Genomic DNA, 23,691 nt, shown 5'->3' on the forward strand with positions numbered 1-23,691 from the left:
TTCAACGGGGAGCCAGTGAAGCTGACAGAGAACTGGGGTTATATGAGAACAACACCTAGTCCCCATCAGCAACCTGGCAGCTCTATTCTGCACCAATTGAAGTATCCGGACCGTCTTCAAGGGCAGCCCCACGTAGAGTGCGTTACAGAAGTCTAAGCGGGAAGTTACCAATGCATGTGTCACAATTGCCAGGCAGTCGTTCTCCAGGTAGGGACGCAGCTGATGGACCAGCCGAAGCTGAAGAAGGCGCTCCTCACCACCGCTGTTACTTGAGCTTCTAATGACAGCTCTGGATCGAGGAGAACTCCTAAGCTGCGGACCTTGTCCCTAAGAGGGAGTGCAACCCCGTTCAGGACAAGGTCCAGGTCCCCCATCCTGAAGCCCGACCCACCTACCAACAGGACCTCCATCTTGTCTGGATTGAGCCTCAGTTTATTGGCCCTTATCCAGCCCATTACCTCGGCCAGGCACCAGTTCAGTACAGCCACCGCCTCACCTGGATTAGTTGAAAACGAGAGGTAGAGCTGGGTATCATCAGCGTACTGATGATTCCGCAGCCCACACCTGCTAATGACCTCTTCCAGTGGTTTCATGTAGATGTTGAATAGCAAGGGGGACAAAATGGACCCTTGCGGAACTCCATGGCATAACTGCCATGGCGCAGAGCCATAGTCCCCTAGCACCACCTTCTGGAATCGGCCATTGAGATAGGAGCGGAACCACCGCAGAGCAGTGCCTCCAACTTCCAATCCCACTAGCCTATCCAGAAGGATACCATGGTCGATGGTATCGAAAGCCGCTGAGAGGTCCAGGAGAACCAACAGGGACGCACTCCCCCTGTCTCTCTCCCTGCACAGGTCATTGTACAGGGCGACCAATATTTCACCCTGCAGCAAATTAGCACAGAAGGTTTCTATCCAGTTTTTGTCGAATGAGCTCTTTACTTGGGAAGTGGATGAAGATGGCATAAAAAGGGGAAAAAAAAAACGTAGTTATTGACTCCAGAGTCTCAGAAGCTTCCCCATTAATCTTTCCTCTCGCCATGCTTTACTTCACGAATGGGTAATGGGAAAACACTGCAAGGCTCCCGATGCAATTTATGTCTGTGTTCCTGTGTTGCACTAGTAAGTTTGTACATGGTGACAGTCTTCTGGCACAATATTGGCAGAGATGAAAAGGGAGTTTCTTCCCACTGGTCCTTTAATTGGGTCAACAAAAACAGGAGTTCAGCTTTAAGTGCAGAGATCAAGTGGAGTAAGATTTCCATTTGAATAAAATAAGTAAATAAATAAAGAACCTAGGAAAAATGCAGCCAAGAAAAATATCATCAGAGGGAAGAAACTCCAAAGCCAATGTGAGAGAATTCAGAATTTAGCCCTGGTTGCAAAACAGTATGAACCAGAGCTGTACACACTCCCCGATAAATTAAAACAAAATTCTGCAACAAGTTAACTAAAATTCCATGACTTGGAAAATGGCATCCTGCAAAATGTACAGGTTATGCAAGATGAGCAAATATGCATATTCTTTCTTAAGTTCTCATAATTCGGTTTGAAATTGCTAACCATGGGTAGAGGCAAGGGGAAGTATGACACAATGTCTAGCTGTGGAGAATCACCGCAGCAGCTTGTTCGCTGTGTGTGTCAGCACCCATTCTGAATATGCAGCCTCCGAAGGACTGCCACAGTTCACCATGCCATCCAAACCAAGGCAGCAGTGGCAGCTGGAGGGGGAAACAACCCTCAAATAACCCATGGCCCATTGTTAGGTTATGACTGAATCCCCCTCACCTCTGAATCACCTCTGGAAATATTCCAGCAACGACTCAGGGTTTTGAAATTTCACCAGCATCAACCACTTTTAAGTAGCTCTTTGTAAAGACTAGAAACTTGCTCTTAACAAGAGGAAACAAAGAAAGAAAGCTGAGCTTTCTCAAGAACCTCAGTTTTGATTTTCTTCTACAGAATATACTTAGGGCTACACATAGGCTGCCAATCTGGATTATATGAACCAGCAGGGGCAAAATATTGTGTCTAGAAAAAATCTACCTTGGGACAGAAGAGTGGGCTGTAGGAACTTCAAGGATCCTTATCCGCTTAACTCTGTCCTCCTCAACTCTTTGTTGAGCCAGGATCACAGTCAGAGCTGAAGAGGGAACCCGAGAATTCCTCCATTCATGATAGGGCAGATATTTCCTGGATATTTATTTATTTCCTGAGTAAGACCTCTAATTAGTATTCATATCACAGAGCCTTAACAAACTGAGGAATCATTCCGTCTCCCCAGTGCCTGCATCTGCCAACTCGCCACAGATCAAGAGATAAAATCCAGGCACAGCCTCCGTCTCTCATAATATTAGAACTGGGGTCATCCAATTAAGCTAAATGGAGGTAGATTCGGAACAGACAAAAGGAAGAACTTCTTCCCATAGTGCAATGCTGAACTGCAGAATTTGCTTCCACAAAGTGTAGCAAAGGCCACCAAGTTGAAAAAGCTTTAAAGGGGGATTAGAAACATTCGTGGGTAAACGATGGCTGCACATTACAGCAGTATGCTTCTCAATGCTAGTTGCTGGGTTGAGTGGAGGGTGCTATTGTGCCATATAGCCTGTGAAATTATCCTAAGTAAGAGACAAATCTAGGAGATTGGAAAATCAGAGCATCAAACGGCAGAAATGAATTTGGATGCAGTGCGGTGTTGAAGAAATCTAGCTTCGGGAGACAACTAGGCTGAAAAAGGAGAGGTTCAGCATTTCCTTCTCAGAATCCAGAGTAACAACTAATTCACACACATCTTTGTGAAGTAGCCAAAGGAGAACCAAAAGCAACAAAAGCATTTCCTGCCATTATCTGTCTTTGCCCAGCCTAACCAGAGCTGAGAAGGGGGAAGGTATTCCAGCAGAACCAAAGGAAGCCTGCCAGCTGCCAATGGGCAGTTCTTTGGGCCAGCTGAATGCACCTCTTGAAGACCCTAAAACCTCAACACACAAGTGCAAAGTACCTAAGAACGTAACAGCAGCTGTGCTGGAGGCCTCTGTAGTCCACCCCTGTTACTGCAGCTGATGCCCAGGGAAAGCCCTAACAGGACATGAACCTCACAGTGCTGGCCAGCCCTTGTTTCACAGCAACTGGTGTAGAGAGCCACACTTCAGAGTGACCAACCCTGTGGCACAAGTGAGAGAACCACCATCACACCTACTCTGACACAGATCTGCACAGGTGTTAAAATAAGCACTGGAGGAGCGACCCTTGGGTGCATCCCTCTACTTCCAAGATCAGGCCCTCTCAGTAGCAGTGTCTTAGCATTCTCCAGGAAGAGCAGGAAAACTCAGCTGCAGCCAAGTCTAGCCATGCAGGGCTAGAGAGGCCAACGGACCGATTCTTATGAGGCACCTTCCTGTGTTAATGGATCAAAGCAGGAGTGAGCAATATGTAGCTCTCCCAATGTTGTGGCATACAACTCCCATCAGCCCCAGCCAGCAGAGCCAATTGTGAGGGATAATGGGAACCCTAGGCAAAAAATATGTGGAGCCCTACAAGCTGCCCACACATTCATTTGAAAATTACACCCCACTGCACTCAATAGGGCTTGATTCAGAGTACACATGCACAGGTTTGTACGGGTAGTATGGACAGGTCAAAGTTGGACCATAAGGAAGGCTGAGCGCTGAAGAATTGAGGCCTTTGAAGTGTGGTGCTGGAGGAGACTCCTGCGAGTCCCTTGGACCGCAAGGCAATCAAACCAGTCAGTCTTAGAGGAGATCAACCCTGACTGCTCTTTAGAAGGCCAGATACTGAAGATGAAACTCAAATACTTTGGCCACCTAATGAGAAGGAACTCATTGGAGAAGACCCTGAAGCTGGGAAAGATGGACGGCAAAAGGAGAAGGGGACAGCAGAGGATGAGGTGGCTGGATGGAGTCACTGGGACAGTGGGTGTGGGCTTGGGTGAACTCCGAGGGATGGTGGACAGGACAGCCTGGGGGAATGTTGTCCATGGCGTCGTGATGGGTCAGGCATGACTTTGCAACTAAACAACAAACGATAGGTCCCATTGAATTCAATGGCTAGGAAATGCAGTGCCAGCATTCACAAAGCTTTAAAGTTCATTTACAAATTCTGACTTGTTTGCACGTTCTTAACTACAGCTTCTGGCTTGCATGTCATGAGAAGTTATATTTGAGTGCTGAATCCTGGCTGGTTAGCTCAATTGTGCCAAGCAGAGAGCAAAGCCAGGTGCTTGCTGCTAGTGCATAAGCCAGGATTTCTAGTGCAGCACTGCACATCAACTGAGTCAGTGGGGCTTCCTTCTGAGTAAATATGCTCAGGACCGTAGTTTTACTGGCCCCTGTCTTACTGCTGATTTTAAACAACTAAGGACACAATGTTCAGACACAGCTGGCTGAGGAATACTGGGAATTGAAGGGCTCTTTCCATCCAAACATGCACAGTGCGCCTAAATACATTTTAATGCTTTTAATGCAATGTTATCTTGAGAATCTTGTCTCAAAAGCCGGGATAAAAATATTTTCATAAATAAAGTAAAATAATTCTTAAAAGACACATTGGAGGCTATCTACTACAGATGTTTCTGTCTTCTTCCTCTCACGCAACTGTCACCCTTTTCTGGAAGCATAGATGAGTTTTAATAACTTTTGGAATCTTTCCATCTCTGTGTAAATGAGGAAAAACCCATCCTCCATCTTCAAGACAAAACTAAAAGGTTACTGAAAAGCAAGAACTACTGAGTTGAAGAAAAGTTAATGAATGGATTCTTCCTGGATTATTCTAAGGCAGTGGGTTTTTTTTTCCTTACTGTCATTAGAGTCCTTGGCTAAGGAGAAAAAAAATGAAAGCGAGTAAACATTAATGCAGTTTTGCTGATGACAGGACTTGAAACACTGTCAATAAAAGTGGAGGACCAGATTTTCTTTTCCCTTTTTTTTTTTAACAGGAAGAACTGAACGACCTTGTGGATGAGGCTCCCAGTGAAGGAATAAAAATCAATAGCACAAGGTTTAAGGTTCTACACTCTGAGGCTAATAAAAGCAATAACTACTAAGATGATGAAGGGGTCGGCCTGTAAGTCATCGGAAGAAGGGATGGTAAGAAACAAGCACCTTTTATTTAAGGAGCTGCTGCGAACAGCACTAAGCGCGTCTCTCCATATCTCTTTCCTATTAACCGGATGAACACGGCTAATGCAGCATTAATGCAGGGGGAAGTCTTTTTAATTTCAATTATAATCTATATTGTGATGAATTCAGTGATTTCATGGTAGTGATGGCAAAGCCTCTGGCAATGATCAGCTGAGCTATCCTGATGTTAAAATGGGGCTTGGTGGGCAGAAAGGGTGACCAAGCCGTTCAGAACAGGAAGGTCAGAAGGGAAGGAAAAGCTGGGGGTCGGGAGAGAGTGTGTGGCCAGGGCTAAGAGAAGTAGTACGCAGACAGAAAGAAGTGGGGGTTATTGAGGACTAGAAAGCAGTGTGGTACCGAGAAGCAAAAGAAGACTGGGGGGCAGGGAGAGGAGAGTGGAAGGCAACCTAGAAGGCAGAAGTGGGGCAGAAGAAGTGGGGCAGAAGAAGTATGCAAGGTCAGGGTGTTCAAGAGATGAGGAAAAGTGCATTTTACACACTCAATGGAAATAGTCAGCCAAATATTTGGGGGTGACCCCCTTGTTCATAGTGTTGTGTATTTAACAGTACATGAAAAGGAACATATCCCTGGCTGGCAAGTAATCTGGGACCATTAAAAAGCAAAATAACAACAGAATCGTTCTTTGCATTTAAAAAATGCCCAGTTATTAAGAGAGAAGATGGACATCTTGCATGCCCAGTACAGAGAAAAACATTTGGGAGTTAAAGTAGGAGCAACAGGGAAAGGATGGGTTAAAAACAAAAGTGACAATTGTAAAGAAAGAGTCTGAACATGCGCAACATTTTCTAAGTGATATTTGCCAAACAGTGATTGTTTTGTAAATTGGCTTAGAAGCACCACTGAGGGGTGGTATATACAGTTTAATCATTTGTTCTCCTTGACTTTTAACTGAATGTTCATGCTATTGGATGCTGATGGCTATTTTAAAATTGCATTTTCCTGGAACTGATTTTATTTAAAATACTTCATTTGTAATGTTATTTGATTATGTTTTTCTACTGTTCTTATTGCGGAGCCTTCTTGAGGAGACTGTGGTCTTTAAAGGCAATTAAGAAATGGTTTAAATAAATAGAGTACATCCAACAATAAAAGTTAATGTGTATCTGTCTGTCTGAAGTGTCTGTCTGTCAGTACCATAGCTTACAGAAGGTGAATACTAGACACTGGAAACTTGGTATGTGCACCTCAGAGTTAGTCGGTTTTTAAAACACACTAATTCATTTGAATTAATTTAAACGTGTCTGTGGGTTTGAAACCTGCAGTAATATCTTCAACCAGTAGGTGGCAAATGTCCCTAACCAGTACATAGTTTTACAGTTCATAGTTTGAAGCAGGGGGAGTATGATGGTTGAGCAGTCCAAAGGATAGAGTTGCATGGCTCCCTCCGGAGAATGGAGTAGACAGATCCCTCACTCAGAGGGTTACATCATGGGAGGTACCATGCCTAGAGGTCCCAGAGGCTGCGGAGCCACTCAGATGTCATGAGCATTATGTGCCCAAGTCTGATCACTGCATAACCTTGCTTGATGCCTTCACTATATCAAGCAGAGTGCTATTCCAGTGTGTGTGAAGTTGGTATTCACTAGTAAATAAGAAAATAAATAATGGGGAGAGTGAACGTGCCATACTAGATTTTAAAAAACTGTTTTCTCTTTTAAAAAAGTAGAAAAAATGAAAGCTTTTACAACATTCAGCAGTATAAGTGCTAGATAAAAAGGAAACACTCGTTTATTAAATAGACAAGAAAGTTGTCTTTAAAGGCAAAGAATTGTGGATAGCCTTGTAAAGGCTTTTTTTCTTTTTTGAAAGGAGGCATTTCCATGCTTAAGTGCATATGCATTCCTTCTTCCATTTAAATCTAAAAAAGGAAAGGCAAAACACAAGAGTGGCATGAATGTGGAGATATTGCACTCTCCAGAACAGTCCTGATTCCATGGTTTGAGCAGCCCCTCTGCCAGGTGCTCTTGGTAAACCTTCTTTCCCAAACTGCTTCATACTTAACGACCCAGAGCATGGGTACAATACAGTTGTTGCTGAATTACTGGTTGTCATTATGTGTGAACCCAGCACTATGGATTAATTAAGGGCTGCTAACCACGGACTAATTAAGACTTCACCACGCAATTAACAAACCATGGGGTCTCTTCCTGTTTGTGGTCAGCAACCCGTAGTTAAACCAGAGTGCATGGGTGCATATTCTGGCAGCCCACAATTGAACAACAGCTCATATGCAACCCATGCTCGGAGTTGCTGTTCTTTGCAAACTTACTTATTTATTTATTAAAACATTTTTATGCCGCCCCATTCGCCGAAGCCTCGGGGCGGCTTACAAACTTGGTCCATAAATGCACCTCACCCCCCCCACCACCACCACTACTGCCACTGCCCAAATGCTCGCCTCTCTTCTGAAACCGATCCGCGGGGTGGGGCGGGGGGTGGGGCAAGAGGCCACCTCCAGTATCAGAGGCAGTCAGCCTATGGACCTCAGTTGCTGGGGGACCTGGGCAGAAGGCCACTGTTCCACTCCTGCCCTGTTTGTGGGCTTCCCATGGGCAGCTGGTTGGCCACTGTGTGACCAGAATGCTGGACTAGATGCACCCTTGGCCTGATCCAGCAAGGCTCTTCCTATGCTCTTAGAGGACCACGTATGGCGAGATTACTGCTCCATTGCCTTGCTCCTTACATCGCTTGGGGGTAGCACATCAACACGTAGCAACAACAAAGCACTGGAGAAGCAGAGCCAGCAAGTTACAGGGATCGGCAGCGGACCTTAGCAAGTGCCCAGCTAAGCCAAACCTGAGCATGAGCCAAGAGACGCCTACAAGTCATACAAAAGGCGCTTGCTCAGCCTTCATTCTCGGTTTCTAACCTGCTTGATTGAAGACGCACAGGAACTGGGGGTAGACGGGGCTCATTTCGATGTGTCATTGGCAGTGACTGGGTTTCCAAACCACTTCCACTGCTCTGAAAATGCTACATCTGTCTCCCCTTTCAGGGTACGCCGACCCCACGACAGTTCAGCCTCTCTCCTGGTCTCCGCTTCACAATTAGAAAAGGTAATGAATGGCTTGTGGTGGTGGGAAGTGTTTCCTATCTAGCTATAAACAAAACTAAGCATCCAGCTGCTGAGTCATCTTAGAGGAAAGGTGCCTCTGAACCCCAAGCTCCTCATTGCAAGCCTGGAAATCCCTCACTGGAGAGGAGAAGAAAAGAGAGTTCCCAGCCTTGAATTTCTCAGGAGAGCTGTCTGAAAAGCAGGCTCCCCTTGCTTCAATAAGGAACCTCTTTGAAAGTGACGGCCAGGTATGATGTTAATTTCAAAGCACTCCAGCTAAAGCAGAATCCCAACCACATGAAATCCCTCAAAGGGAAAGGCAAAACTCTTTTCCCTTGCCAAGACAAATCAACTGCATTCAATTGCAAGATGAGAGAAAGTGGTGGAGCTCCCCAAAGGACCGACAGGGATTGTTTCTGCTATTAAGAACCAGAATAAAACCACCCCTTGCAAACAAGAAGGTCTGCCAGTTCCATAAGGCTGGCTGGCAACCATTTTGGTTGCTGGAAAGATAGGCGTGTTTCCTGTACCCACCTATAATTGGATGTGGAAAGTGGAACATTGAAGGCTTGAGCCAATTCACACATTTAAAATTCAGGTGCAAGAAAACAAAAAAGGGAAGAGGAAGAGGATGAGGATAAGGAAAAACAACATGATTCTTGGAGGTAGTGCAGGAAATACAACACCAGCAAGCATATTGCCATCTCAGTCTTGGGAGCAGAGAAACAAGGATGGAGTGGCAAAGGCTGTTTATACTCCCTCCTCCTCCGGCTCCTGCTCCTGTCTGGCAGGGAACCTGCCTGCCTCCTCCTCCTCCTCCTCCTGTCTGTCACTCAAGCAGCTTTCCTCATTATGATGGCAGTGGTACTGCTGGACCGGACTTTGCAGACGAAGTACAGGGCCTCAGGCGGCCCAAATCACCACTCAGGGACTGGCAGTTGTGAAGGCAGCCAGGCTGCGGAGGCAAACTTCATTTTTTTCCCTTTAGACCTGATGGTTTAAGCGATTTACCTGAGTTTAAAATGCAAACTGCATGTGCTCAGAATAAGGCAAACAGTTTTGCTGTTGTTATTGTACTGAGGTAGCGGAAATGTAGGAGAGGTTTTAAAGCAGGGAACAAAAGTTGTGCGGTGGGGTCAAAAGGAAATAATAGTTAAGTGCTTCAGAACTAAAATAATGCACATGGCCTCTAAGGGGGTATCCGTAAGACCATTACATTCAGGGAATAAATTTACCCCAATTTCATGGGGAAATTGTCTTTAGATGGGGTAACTTCTGCAGATTAACAGGAGAAGGAAGGAGCAAGAAGCTTCTACCCCACATCCCTTTCTTCTGAACACCACCTTCCAATGCTGCTTTTCATTAAAAAGAAAACAAAAAGAAAGACTGCTGTTGAAGAGAGACATCATACGACATGTTAACTTGGGCTTTGGTCCTACAGGTCAAGCCTGATACAGCAGGATTAACTACTGCTTACAAATAAATGTCTCTACCCTTTTCCTGCCTAAAGCAAAGCCGTGGATGTGGGTTTTCTGAAAAATAAACTTGGAAAATTTTTCAGTGTTCTAAACAGTGTTATTTGATTTGACATGTTTGACTCATTTTCACTCCCCAAGATGCACACTCCCTCTTTAAGGATGCAAAACACCTCATATTTAGTAAACAGAACCAAACATGTAATCCGTGCCAATTCTATGTGCAATATAAATACACCGGTTTCTCCCCAATAGCTTGTACAATGTTTGAACTGGAATATTCACCTAGGGAAAAATTAAATTAACCACACAATATAGCTCCAATGTTATATTCAAGCACATTCAAAGCTTTATTTTATTGGGATATCTGCAAAACTGTGAAGGAAATAGCACATACTTCCTTAGGCTGTTTGTTGATGAACAACAACACTACAACTGAAAGAGCACACTGTATTTAGGATATATGTCCCCAAAAGCTGATGTACCTTATATCAACAGTTTAATTTTCGTTTGCTGAGGTAACTCCTCCACCGTCCCTCACTCCCCACACTGCTTAACAGTTCCATGTTAAAATTGAGAACAACCTGATTCAGAACAAGTTGAATACTCAGTTTCACCAAAGGAAAACTGTGGGTCTGTGGGCAGAGGCAGGTGGGTTTGGGCAGGAGGGTGCCAGGGGGTCTCCATGCGCAGGAGGCTGGCCACTGTGTGAACAGAATCCTGAATCCTTCGTCTGCTCCAACATAGTCGCTTCTTATGGCCTTAAGGGAAACAGACCACAGTCACAATCTTAGTTTCTGTTTTCCTTCAGTTTGTTATTGAAGAATGTTAGCAATAAAGGGCGAATAACCCATGTATAAGTCTGGTCCAACTGTGCTGTGCACAGAAAGGGGTTGTCAAGCCTTATTTTTCAGTTCCCCCATAGGCAATTGAGCACTAGGATTCATCAGTACTTGCCTTAGAAGAGTAACTTGCAGAGGTTCATAGCCTATATTTATCCTATCTAATGTGGTTGACTGCAGTACAACAGCCCAGGCAACTATAGATGAATGCAGACATACATAAGTGTGGAGAAGTTTCCACAGAAAAATAAAGCATCAGAAAATCTTCTACCCTGCACCACTAGGAATGTGTCTTGTTTTTGCCCAAAATTTGCACTCAAAGTAAGGGCTCTTGCCTTGCAGCTCTTTTGGTTTGTAGTTGTGGTTGGGATTTTAAAGCACCTTTCTTCACAGCTCACTCTCTTCCAGAATCAAAGCTCTACTGGGGAAAAATGTGCTCTGAACAACGAAGAATCCATGAGGTGAGGCAGAGATGGCTTCAGCTCAGTGACCTGCATGGCTATTTTAATATATGCAGGAGGACTGCCCTGTCATGGTTCAGAAAGAAATGGGACAGACACCACGGAGAACCGAAGTGGCTGTACACACCTGCTCTATCACCTTCGTTGCCTGCTTTTACCTGGTGCCCTCCATGTCTTAGATTGCAGTTCTCATCACACCTTGGCTTTTTGGCTATGGCTAATGAGCCAACACATTAGGAGAACATGAGCTTGGAAAAAGCAGGACCATTTTTGTAAGCTACCTATGCATGTTTAGGCAGAAAAGGGTTCTGCAGTTCCCAGCCAGCCACTCACCCATGATCCCATCTTCCCAGCAGTCTCTCTTGAGCTCTTGCCTTTACTTCCCGCCTCCAAAACATTAGCTTACCTGCTGACTTTTGCTCCCTGTTTCTGGATAAATATATGACACCACCTTGCCTATCCACAGGATCACAGCTTGGCCTTGAACTGAAGTAGCAGCATTACTGCAGTCATCAGATGCACACATGAGGCATGATCACATATGCAGAGCTTGGAAAGCCCAACATATTTAACATGTTTTCATTGTTTTCCCTTACAACAGCCCTGCGAGGTGGGCCACTGACATTCCCATTTTTCAGGTGGGGAGCTGTGGTTGAACCTCTAGCATAGCAAGGCCTGAAAACAGATCAGAACTAACTCCTGCCCCTGTGGCAGAGCCACGGCTGGTATAGCGCTGTCCCCCATCTTGGTCACTGCATTTTAAGCAAGGAACAATCGCAGAGGCTTCAAAGAGCAACAGTGATGAGGCATGAGAAAGAAAGGCAGAACAAACAAGACACACACCCATTTGCTGCTCACGCAATTTGGACGCGATCGTGCCAAAAGCAGACAGCAGGCAGGCTGGAGAAAACAGCACCTGCAGAGGAAGTTTCTCCAGGTGACTCAAAGAAGCTATCACTCATGGCTCTTTTTTCATTATCCGATAAAGCTCCCTGGTTTCCAAAAAAGGTGATGCTGTTCATTCTCCATCTCTTCCACTTCTTCTTAATGTGGGAAGACATTTTGCAAGGAGGAGCAAAGCAGCTGAGCTCCAGACTTGCAGACAGTTGAAAGACAGGAGCCAAGCCTTCCACAGCCTGGCCTCTTCAGGGTTACTATAACATCATCATAGCCCTGAAGCATAATGGTTACCGCCGAGCCAAGCTGAGAATTATGGTTCCCCGTTGGAAAGGAATAGGGTTGAATTAACAAGCAGGTGTGAAGAAATTGCTTCATTATTCGCTGACCTCGCAAGCGGAGCCTCACTTGCTCCAAACGCTCTCTCCAATAAAATGTGTCAGTATCTAGATTTAGCTACGAGGATCGCAGCCTCGGCATGACCTGGGAATTGAGGAGAGGCAGCAGGTAGGCACCTGTATGGTTGGAATGCCACTGGGTACCAGCTGCTTCGGGGCTTATTTTTGTGCTGGGGTGCACCCATTCCTTGCCGGATTTTGCTGTCATTTCATTGCTGGAAGAATGAAATCCACAGAACATATGAAGACATAAAGAGGTGAGGCATCTGAGAATACACAGAGTACATTTCTGTTATCACAAAAGAAGCAGAGCCTAACCAAGGATTAGGGAGGATGTGCTCCTGTTTAGAAGATACAACTTTCAAGCTTCTTGTGTTCATTGTTAGCCATGCCTGGGAACATATCAAAACAAGGAAATGCAGCTTATTTCAGCGAGATGGATTTCCTTAAAACTTCAGAATCTGATCACTGGAAGTTGGGCTTGGGCAGGGGCTTATTTGCAGACTTCCCACTCTTAGAGGGATAACAATTAAATTTGCACAAATAAGCACCCCAAACCTGTGTAGCCCTAATGTGATTTGTGCAGAATCAGCTGATTTGCACACACTGCGATCTGTACAAAACAGATGATATTGCACTCATTACACTACAGCCACATGTTTTAGGTGCTTATTTGCACAAATTACATTAGTGGTTAAAAGATCACAAATCACAGTCCTCCTTAGAGAGGGAAAGCTGGCTTCACTTGCATCACAGTTAGTGCATGCCTGCCCAGGGCTAACAAACCAGAATCTAAGAGGCTCAATTGTGAAAATCTGTCAGATTTCCACCTCCCTTTTGGAATCCTCACACATCCTTCATCATGCCCTGCCTGGTTCTCCCTTAACTTCCCCCACAGGCTGAATTCTTCCTTGGGCATACTTTCTGTCTTCACACCTACACAGTCACCTGACTTCTAGAAAACCTACCAAAGAATCTGCACATTTGTCTTCCCAGCTACAATACCAAGACACTCTTGTTTTCTAAAATTAGGAAAGCAGCCATGACATTCCTATCCAGTTATATGGCATACAGCAGCCAAAATGCCACCAGGCGTCATCTCAGCTAAACTTCATTCATTCCTGCACACACACTGCTTCCTATGCTTAAAAATCCCAAACGGAGACTAGCAATGCCTTGCTTCCTGTGTTTGTTGTCTCTGTCCCGGAGCAGGTGCAGCTGATGTAGCAGGTAAAAGGCACGTCATGTCACCAGAGTCATACCAGTGATGAACCTAAGGCAGGGGGCCTCAAACTTTTCCACCAGGGGCCAGTTGAAAGGTGCCGGCGCTGGGCCGGCGGTGTGTGCGGGCTGAGGAGGAGGCGGGGTGGGGGCAGCGTGTGCGGGCGCGTGCACTGAGGCGGGGGCAGGCGTGCGTGGCAAGGTGAGGTGGGGACAGGCACGCGCCACAAGTGGGCGCACGAGGCAGCAGCCTGCCCGCTTGGGGATCGTTTTCTCCAGGCAAGCAAACTGCTGCCTCCCACACGCGGGGCAAGGTGGGTGGTGGCGAGCGCATGGATGGGCGCGTGCACGGCGGGTCCAAATGGGCACGGCGGGCCAGATCTGGTCCCCGGGCCGTAGTTTGAGGACCCCTGACCTAAGGGAATCCCCAAACTGCATGCCCCTTTTCTTTCAGGGGTTGCAACTCATCCGGAACAAGTAAGCTCCCTAATTCCCAGGTGAACTACTTCACCTATCACACTGCCTCCATCTTATCTGGCTTCCTTCCTGGCCCTCATCCAGCCTGCCATTCCATCTAAGTACTGGTCCAGGTCATGCCCAGCATTCCCCAGTTGAAATGCAATGGGGAAATAGGGTGGAGTGTCATGAATGTACTGGTGACACCTTGGCCCCAACTCTGAATAACCTCACCACTGGCTTCATATAGATTTTCCATAGCACTGGGCAGAAAATGGTACTTTGAGGCTCCCTACAGCATAACCACCAGGGGCTCAGGTAACCCATGTGATGCCGCTCTCTGGACCTTATCCTGCAGATAGAGCTGAACCGCTGTAAAAGAGTACCTCTGATTCCTAACCCAAAGAACCAGCCAGAGAATACTACGTGCAATGATATGAAAATGCTATCGGAGGGAGGTCTCCTGCCTCCTTCCTTCAGGTCAAGACAAGACGCTTCTAACTATACTCTTTATTATGCTGAACTGGCCAGCAAAGTGAACTTTGTGATAAAAGTCATTAGCAAAAGGTACCAGCAAAGTTAGAACACCAGTTATCAGGAAATAAGGCTCATGCTAAGAAGCTGATTGCAAACTGAATGCCCCTCTTCTGTTCCCAAACAAGAGGCATTGGCTGCACCTTCAGGATTATTGCTATTACTTGTGGGTCAGACAGCAGGAACATTTGACACTATTCAGTGGGTCTGTCCTTTTGTTCTGAAGCTATGAAGCTACGTTATGCAATTGACAATGTTAACCCTTCCCCCAACTAACTCCACCTATTCTTCTGGGTGTCCCACAGAACCAGACGTGGTTTGGCTCTCACCAGCTTCTTGGCTTATTTCAGTGCCTGTTCGCCTTGGCATTTCAGCTAAGAATCCCACCACACCTCTTCTTCCATTCTGGGTCAGATTCTGAGACAACAGTTTTGTAATGCTTTGTTCCAGGAGGACTCAGTCCCTACAAAACCCAGTGGGAGACTGAGTCAGAGTAAGAGCCTCGCATCTTTTTTGTCCCTCTCTTAATTTGTCAGGACAAGGCAGGCTAATTCTGCCAGGACAGAATCCAGACTGGAATGGCTTTAGATAATCTTTATCCTTCAAGAGAGACTGCAGTGGGTTTGCCATCACCTCCTCCAACACCTTGCTGAGAAAGTGATCCTGCAAAAGTTGTTATAAACTTCTGGATCTAGGACGTCGTTTTTTCAAAAGTGGGTGCATCACTGGCTCCTGAAGGACAACAGGCTCCCCTCCTTCATGCAATGATGTGTTTATCACTCCCCAAACTCATCCAGCCAACCTTCCTCAGATACTGCAAGTCAGCAATGATGGACAAGGGCTGAGAAAACATGTGATCAGTAGAACATTCTGTGTTTTTACAATGCAATTTGCTATGAGCCCTAGGGATGGGAAGAGGCGAGAAGCCCCAATAGGTCTTTTCACACATGCATCTATGCCACTGGATTACTGTAGAGTGGATGACCAGGCAGCTGAATATGTCAACTCCCGCATCTCCAGTGAAAAGCATTACAGCTGGGTTGATGCAAAGCGACACAATCACTGATTCAAACAAGCAAATCATCAAGTGATCAACACATACCTTTTATCTTTCCCTTTCATCTTTGAAGTGTGTTTTTATTGGATTGTTTGTTTTTGTACTTCTAGCACAAAAGTATTATGAATGGAAGAAAGATAACGTTTTCAATAAATAAACTTGCCCCCAAACTGAAATCAAAAGAGTATCTTGCTCACAGCTGATGGCTAAAGACTTCTGTAAAACATAAAAGCCGTTTCCCATTCATTCCAGAAGTCTTGATCCTCTGGCAGTCAGGTTGCTCAAAGAAGCAAGTTCCAAAGCCCAAGAGCAGCCATGAAGAAGACTTATTATGCATTTGGCCCGTGCAGACAGAGGAGGGCATGGACTAAATGCATGGGAGAGGATACAGTGAAAGAGGTGGGCCATAACATTCAGAAGCTTATGATATGAATAGTCACACTAATACTGTCCTGTCCTGCATGACTAAAATTTGCATGCTTTTATGGGTAGTTAGTCCATAAGATGGAACTAACCCAGCTAACAGAAACAACCCTTTCAACTCCAGCTCTCAAGAATGCTCCCCCGGGTGTCAAACTAGAAAGCTGCCTCTTCACACAATTATAGGAGAGAGGAAAGCAAGGACTTTGGGTGGGGCTGAGGGGGATCCAGGAATGGATCAGTTGGTACCAGCTTAAATGGAGAGGAAAGAACAGCAATTTAACATATGGCGCTGGGTTGAGGCCAGCACAAAAGCACCTCTTGCCAGGTCTGCCAGGAATAGAACCAGGCATAATCAAAGAATTCTTGCTGTCTTTTCCACCTTGGGTGGAATTATGGGAGTTGTAGTCTAATTCATCTGGGAGGTATCTGGCTGTAACCTGGAGAAGCTACCATGCTCACAAGTTCCCAGCTTTTACAGACCAACTACCAGTTAATCTATTTGAGAGATAACGTCACACATTAAATTTGTAGATGTACATCTAAGATGTCTGATGCATTCTCATAAACATGGAGAAATGTGTGAATGCAGCAAACGCATTCAGCACACAGATTCACCTTTGCAGGGAGTCATCACTGGCTACACTTTCCTGTCAAGAAACTGCACTCATTTTCACTTTCCTCTGCTTGCATTTTTAAAGGCCTCTCAGCTGCAGTTCCCGGACTCCAACCTCCATCTGGTCTCTGCCCCAAACCATACGACAGTCTCAACCTGATGTGCATCCCATTCTACAGCTTCCCTTGCTTGGCTTATTCTGGCCTCCAGCCCTTTAGTTTGAGTTCACACAACAAGCAACAAGAGGTACGATTTAAACACTGGAGCTTTACAATCAGGAACGACTCTCATCTTTATACATACATGGAAACATGCAGCCCTTGAGGTATTGCGGGATCATAACTTCCTTATGATCACTGGCCATACCGGCTAGGGCTGACGAAAGATGGGGTCTAACATGATATGCAGGGCAATAGTTTCCCTCTCCCAGCTGCCTCTCTCATTCACAGTATTATACTCCTCTACACAGAGTCCCTAGATTTTATCCATATAGCAGATGGGTAAAATGCACGATATAACCGGACTTGTCCTCGGCTTTGCTTTCTAGGGAGGAAGTTTTGGATGGGCCACAAGTATGATGAGAAAGGGTGACTTTTCACACAGCCTGAAGCAGAGGTAGCCTTCTTTGAATAAGAATCCTCAATTCTGCTTCCACTTTACTGAAATCGAAGCTGCAGTTCCAATGGAAGAACTAGAATTCTGTTTGACGGTCTCTTTATAGCTGATGCATAAGCCAGTGCAGCACAATGAGATAAAAGACAGGAACTGTAAATTCGGAAGTGTCCAGTTCAAATGTTGCCTCTGCCCTGAGCTCACTGGATAGTTTCAGGCAAACCATGATCTCTGAGCCTCAGCCCTTGCCATCTGAACTATGAAGAGACAACCACCTTGTAGGGATTACTGACACAAAGCATGCTTTCTTTATTGCTCCGCTCCCTATTACAATGCACTTAATGAGTGATGCTTGGGGTCTGCTGAATTATCAGCTTGAAAATCTGTCGGCATTGGTGTGCCCTTCATTGTTTTATGACAGGAACATTTGTTTTACACTAATGGGGGGGGGGGATGTGAGGGGAGCCGCATCAGGATGGAGACACATGCTGGGCAACATGCCCAGCATATAATTTTCCAAATATACAAAGATACCTGTTCCTACAACTCAGAATATGCATCACAGAAAGTGCTACGCTTGCATTATTGCAAGCCATTTTATTCTCAGATCAACAGCGTTTCCTATACTGCTTGCCACCACAACCCAGACGTGAATGCATGTATCCAGATTCGCTCCCATAGAGCATCGGCTCTATCCTGAAATTGGTTTCAAATTTCCCCCCTGATATCTTGTTAGAGAAGCCATTTTTGCCAGCTGCTGCTCCGTCCTGAGATGATCAGCATCTCTCCCCTCTGGCTCTGCTCCTTTCCTCCTTCCCGCATTACCAACCTGCACAGCTGCCTTCCCTTAATATGATCCATTTAATAAAGCATGTTTTCGGTCAACCATTCTCCATCTCAAGAGAAAGGGGGATTAGATCCTTGCCTCTTTTTTGCACACTTGAAAGCCCCCTCCCAGCTCAGGGGAAATAAAGGCTACCTGTTTCTCCCGCCCCTCAAAACTCCAAGGAACTAAAAAGCCATGCACTTCTGAACAGAACCGTATTTCACAGATCTCCCTGTGCAGCCAGCCGGTGCCCAGCCCACCTGCACAGTCTCTCTCCTTCCTGCCTGTTCCAGAAAAGGTCTGGATGCAGGTGTTTGCATCTCCTCTCCTCCACAAGGAAAAACCTCAGGGGCTCCACTGCCCACCCTCCGTATAAGCCGAACCATTTCCAGATGGGTCTTTCCCAGTCTTCTTTCTCCCTTTGTAAGGCAATGATATTAGGAAGAAATTCAAAAGGCACGGCTTTCCCTGACATGGGAGTTGTACTGAATGAAGAAAGCTTTCCCTGAAAAATATATCTGCTTCGAGTCAACACAGGAATCTTGCCAGTTAGTAAAGTGGAAACCTTCTCCCTGCCTCACTTAAAGTATACACACACCACACAGATACCTACTTCCCAACTTTTTCCCTAACTGGAGTTTCTTCTAACTGAAAGATATGTAGAAATCCAACAGGTGCAGCATTCCCACTCCCTCGCTGTGCCCTCGCCTGCTGGTTTTGTGCTTCTTCCAGCTGTCAAGGATGCAGCCCTGTGCGAGGAATGAATACACAAATTCTAATACATTCCTTCCCCTCTAAGGAATGAATACACAAATTCAACAGGCACGTTAACACATGGGTTCCAAAAGGGGCTTCCAATGTATGGCCCCTGCCCCCCCGAGGCTGTGTTCAGACAAGGACGGCATGAAATTCAACAGGTACGGTGTCCCCTCGCATGCCTGCCAGCAGGGAGCTGCACCCGAGAGGTTTCTGCCTGCCCTGCCTCTTCTAAGTTTCGAAAGACGCGGGCTGCCCGCGCCGTCCGGGCTGAGCCAACCCGCTCCCTCTACTCACGGCGGAGAAGTTGTGCGGGCCGCACTGCTCGCCTCGGAACTTGCAAGAGAGGAGCATGTCGTCCAGGCGGTGCCCGAGGCGGTCGACGAATTCCTCGCTGATGCCGCCGAAGTGGCGCGGCGGCAGGAAGAGCCGGAAGTCGGCCAGCTTGGTGAACCAGCGCAGGCGCTCGGGCTCGGCGCGCAGGAGCTCGGCCAGCAGTGGCCGCGCCGTCCGGTTGGGCAGCAGGAGACCGAGCCAGTTGCCGGCGTAGTACAGGTCGCCCTTGGAGAGGCGCGGGAAGCGCAGCGGGTTGTTGTTGCACAGCGTGACTGCCGGGAAGGCCAGCTGGCGGCTCCACTCGGTGCGCACCGTCGTGTGCGACGGGAAGGCCAGCCAGTGCAGAAGCCGGTTGGACGACCACGCCAGCAGCAAGCCGAGCGAGGCGCCCACGGCCAGCAGCCACAGCGCCCGGCGCGCCGGGGCCGCCCGGCGCCAGCGCACCGCCCGCAGTCCCGGCAGCCTCGGACGCAGAGGACGCTGCCTGGGCCGTCCCCTCGAGCCCCGCCGCCGCCGCCGCTGCTGCTGCGCCGCCGCCGCCGCCGCCATGCGCGCTCCCCGCCTCCCGAGCCCTCGCAGGGGGGCCAGCCGCGGAGCAGCAGCAGCAGCAGCATCCAGAGGAGGGGGGGCGGGAGCGCCTGGCCGAGGGGGCGGCCGCCGCTCCACTCACTTCAGACGGGCGCCGGCATCGGGAGCATCCTCAGGGAAGCCCGGCGCTCCGCCGCCGTCTCTGCCACCAGCCTTGCCGAGCCGGGCGTCGGTCCCCAGCGCAGCTCATCTCCGCAGATCCAGGCGAGGAGGATGAAAGGGGTGGGGGGGCAGAGAGAGAGAGAGTGAGAGAGAGGAAGGAGGCGGCGCTCAGCTCCGCAGTCGCTGCCCTGGCCACCCCTCCAGCGTCCTGCGCCGATCGCCGAGGGAGGGGGAGAGCCAAAGGGGGGAGGGGGCCGGGAGCCGCGCCCCCAGCCGACGGAGCTGCTCCTTGCGCTTGCAGCAGATCCGTCGCCGTACTTAGCCCGCAAAGATCAGCCTCCCTTCGAGAGGCGAGCGAAGATGCGCTGCGGCTCCTCCTTCTAGAGGGGCGAGAGAGAGCGCGCGCGTGTGTGTAGCGGAGGGAGGTGCGGGGCGGGGGGGGGGAGAAGGAATCAGTGAAATTGCATCGGCTTAAATGCACGCTTTTTATTGTAACTGCCTTGCGGTGAAGTGAGGTGAACATCAACTCTGCAAATGCGAACATGTAAATCCTTTGGCCTTTGAACTGTACATCTCGTAGAATCACAGAGTCTTCTGTGTATGAAAAGCCTCGGAAAGCCGTGTCTTTTCCAAAAGTTCTGAGACAGCGAGAGAGGTTCCGCGATTCGAGAGTGGGTTGGTTTGCAGTCGCAAATCCTAACGGGCACGTCCATTGTCCCATCTGTGTAACTAGTATTTCTGCTGAAAACCAAATGGAGCTTTGCGCGTGTTCCGACCTTCAGTTATACCGTGTTGGAAATGAAAACATGTTGCAGATCAGTTGCTCCGATTCCGATCAAAGGAGTCAGTATGGAGCATGGCACTCTGTTTTGTTTTTAATTATTATCTTCCTGTTCCGAAGATTGAACATTCTGAATACCCCTGATGAAGAGCCATCTGTGTGCCAAAATGAGTGGAGTCTTTTGCACGTCAAAGATATCTTCCAGATTTTTTTAATATGTGGAATAAACTTGTCTCTGCTCCATTTGTTGGCCTGTTTTGAATATGGTGTTCATCTTGAGAGTTTCTTTCTGTTTTTCTGGACCAAGAGTGTGTGTTCTTGGAAGCACATTCCTTACTTAAAGGAGTGGCTCAGCTTGCTTTAGAGTTAAGAAGATCCACATAGGAAGTGGGCTTCCATTAGGCTAGCCTGTCTGTCTAGGATCTAACCCAGTCTTGCCTAGCTAGTAAGCTGCTCTGTTGCCCAGGTCTTGGGCTGAGGGCACAGATCCTGGGAAGTATAAGTGGTGCCAAGAATGGAGCCGGCAGCCAGTTTCATGCCAAGTATGTGCTTGCAGATGAGTTGTGCTCCTGTCTCTTCTGTGAAGAAAGAACACTTCACTGAGACTAAAGGCTCTTCCTTTTCTTAATTATGATTCCTAGTGGGATAGTGGAGTGGAAACCCAGCAGGACAGCTCACCTGCAGTGTTTTCAGAGCTGGAGCATTACAGCAACCTGTTGGAATGTTTGAGTAACTGGAACACCCCCCCCCCCTGCTTTGGTGTAATCAAGGCTTTCAAGATCAACTGTTGCTTATGACTTAACGTATAGCATTGTGGAAGTTTAAGATGAGGAAAATAATTCAGCGGGGGCTGGATACTTTGGTCCTTTTTCATGGAAGAGTGTTCCCTTTCACTCAAGCAGTTTAGCACCTCTGAAAGACAGCTTTTGATCAGGAACGCAAACAAAAGGCTGAGTTTCAACTGGCTGAAAATCTTGGTTAAACTCAGTGTACTTTACAAGTTGAATGTATGCAGTCCAAAATAAGCACAGTTGAGTTCAGTGGAGTCTGCAAAGGCTGCAATTAATTTAACTGTAGAAGTTTTCCCCATTACTTTGTCTCCATACCAGTAACAATTTCCCTTGTAGAATTTCTGCCTGTTCTGCTGTGCAAAAGTTTTGCCAGAAAAAAAGTTGGCAACTCATCACCACAAACCAGTCAGCTCTGTATTCACTGCATCGACCTTGGAAAATTGCTAGCCTTTGACCTCAGTATTCCCAGTAATAAAATGAGGAGGTAACAGCATCAAGAGAGGAATGCTGAGAGCAAGTAAGGAAATTATCCATGATGTGCCAGCCAAACATCAGGGCTTCTCTGGAACGTGACATGTGGGAGACATAGATCCCACTTGTGGCATTGTTATGAATGGCTTCCAAGGAGAGATCTTTCTTTCTCAGCCTCATCAGTCCCATCTTTAAAAAGGGTGCATGCTTGTATCTGGCAACACACAAGAATGGTATGAAAGGCAATATTAGAATATTTATAAGAGAACAGAATGGTGTGCATACACCCACAAAGGGGTTTCCGAGGAACCAGAAGGTTCATAACAAAATCTGTAGCCAAAAGGCTCAATCATTTGATGGCTACATCAGGAAGGGACTTGCATGTTGTGATAGGTAATCCCACAAGAAGCTGCACAGGCGGAATTTTCATGTCCCTTCACATCATCCCAACTGCAGCAGAACCCATTCAGTTTTAAACATTTGGCACTCAGTTGCTCAGTGATTTAGAAGTGTACGCGGATGGCCAAAGTCTCTACCTTCCCATCCCCACCCCTTTTTTGTGCTAAAACTCTTGGCAAATTGGCTGTCTTTCCCCTCCCCAAACAATAGATTTTGCAGTATACAGAACTCCAGCTAACCATCTGTTTTGTATATCCTCCTCCCACAGGTATCTTTGATCAATGAGGGTGTATTGAGCATTGCTTCATAGTCTAGTAATCATGTAGCAAGGCTTTTCACATCACTACCCGGGATTTACTGCACTGGGAAGGTACCTTCCCAGACATCCGACTAATAAAAGCTTTCAGGCAGAATTTTTCTCCCAGGAAGCTCAAACAGCCCCACACCGTTGGAGATTTATAAACCTGGAATTTAGGTCAAATGCTGATTCTACACTTTCTGGATCTGTAGACAAGGGTTCTGGAGAGCATTCCAGAATTTGTCATAATTGCAGTTAATATGCTTATAGGTCAAGCTTCGCATTAATGTAGGAGAACAGATGTTTAGGTGCCCTGAAGACTTCAACCCCATGATACAGCGTGAGAGTAGCGTGGGTTCAGACAGGCCATCTTCTTTCATTCAAGGAACGCAGGAGGACGGTTGCAGGGCGATGCAGGCAAGCAGTGCCAATTCCAGATTTCTAGGGCCCTGAGTGGGCTTCCTCACCACCACCAATGTCCTGCTATTGCTTGTCATCCTCAACTTTCTCATGGCTTCCACTTGCTTGTTGGACAGGCAGGGAACCAATGAATAAAGTCGCATCCTCTCTTCCTCCAAATTCTGCCATCAGGGCCAGGTTGCCCAGTAAAGAGGAGGAAGTCCAGGGGGATACTGTCGTTCTTCACCCGCTGCTACAGCATGGGCCCTTAAGAGGTGCTGAGCATGCCTGTCCTTGATTCCAGGCCTGCAGTCAAGCCCTGCCATGTCCCCCAACCCATGTCCTTGTACTTGGCACACATACCAATGTACGCATGTAGAGATCTTTCAGAAGGTCAGAGGGAATCCTGACTGAGCTGGGCAGGTCCCCCTTGTGTGGAGGACCGCAGTGTGCATGTGTCGGTACTTTGCAAAGCAGTGTCATTGATGCTCAGAAGTGACAACGTACCTTGGCATATTGGTGCTTAGAAATATTTCACAAATGGTTAAACTGCATATAATCATATTGCTAGTAGAAATATCTCTGGACTTGCAACATCACTTAATTTAACGTACTTAAGATGACTGACTTGTCACAGGTAGTTTATGTGTGACTCAGTATTTCTTCATATTTAACTCAAACTTATTTTCAAAAACTTAATGCAGCATTTTGGAAATTTATTTGTGGGCATCCTCTCCATTTT

At 47.0% G+C, this 23,691-nt stretch overlaps 1 protein-coding gene across 1 annotated transcript in view; it reads right to left on the bottom strand.

Moving 5' to 3' along the window:
• Window positions 1-23,464, bottom strand: part of ASIC2 (acid sensing ion channel subunit 2) — a 159,101-nt gene extending 135,637 nt beyond the window's left edge. The window contains exons 1-2 of the mRNA XM_044447010.1: window positions 23,457-23,464; window positions 19,082-19,583 (exon numbers count right to left, since the gene is read on the bottom strand). Of these exons, the coding sequence (XP_044302945.1) occupies window positions 19,082-19,583; window positions 23,457-23,464 (510 nt within the window). The remainder of the gene's footprint in view (window positions 1-19,081; window positions 19,584-23,456) is intronic.
• Window positions 23,465-23,691: the final 227 nt, after the last annotated feature.

The sequence above is a fragment of the Varanus komodoensis genome, unplaced genomic scaffold (genome assembly GCF_004798865.1).
Source record: "Varanus komodoensis strain SLA01 unplaced genomic scaffold, ASM479886v1 scaffold50, whole genome shotgun sequence".
In the NCBI taxonomy this organism is placed as follows: domain Eukaryota; kingdom Metazoa; phylum Chordata; class Lepidosauria; order Squamata; family Varanidae; genus Varanus; species Varanus komodoensis.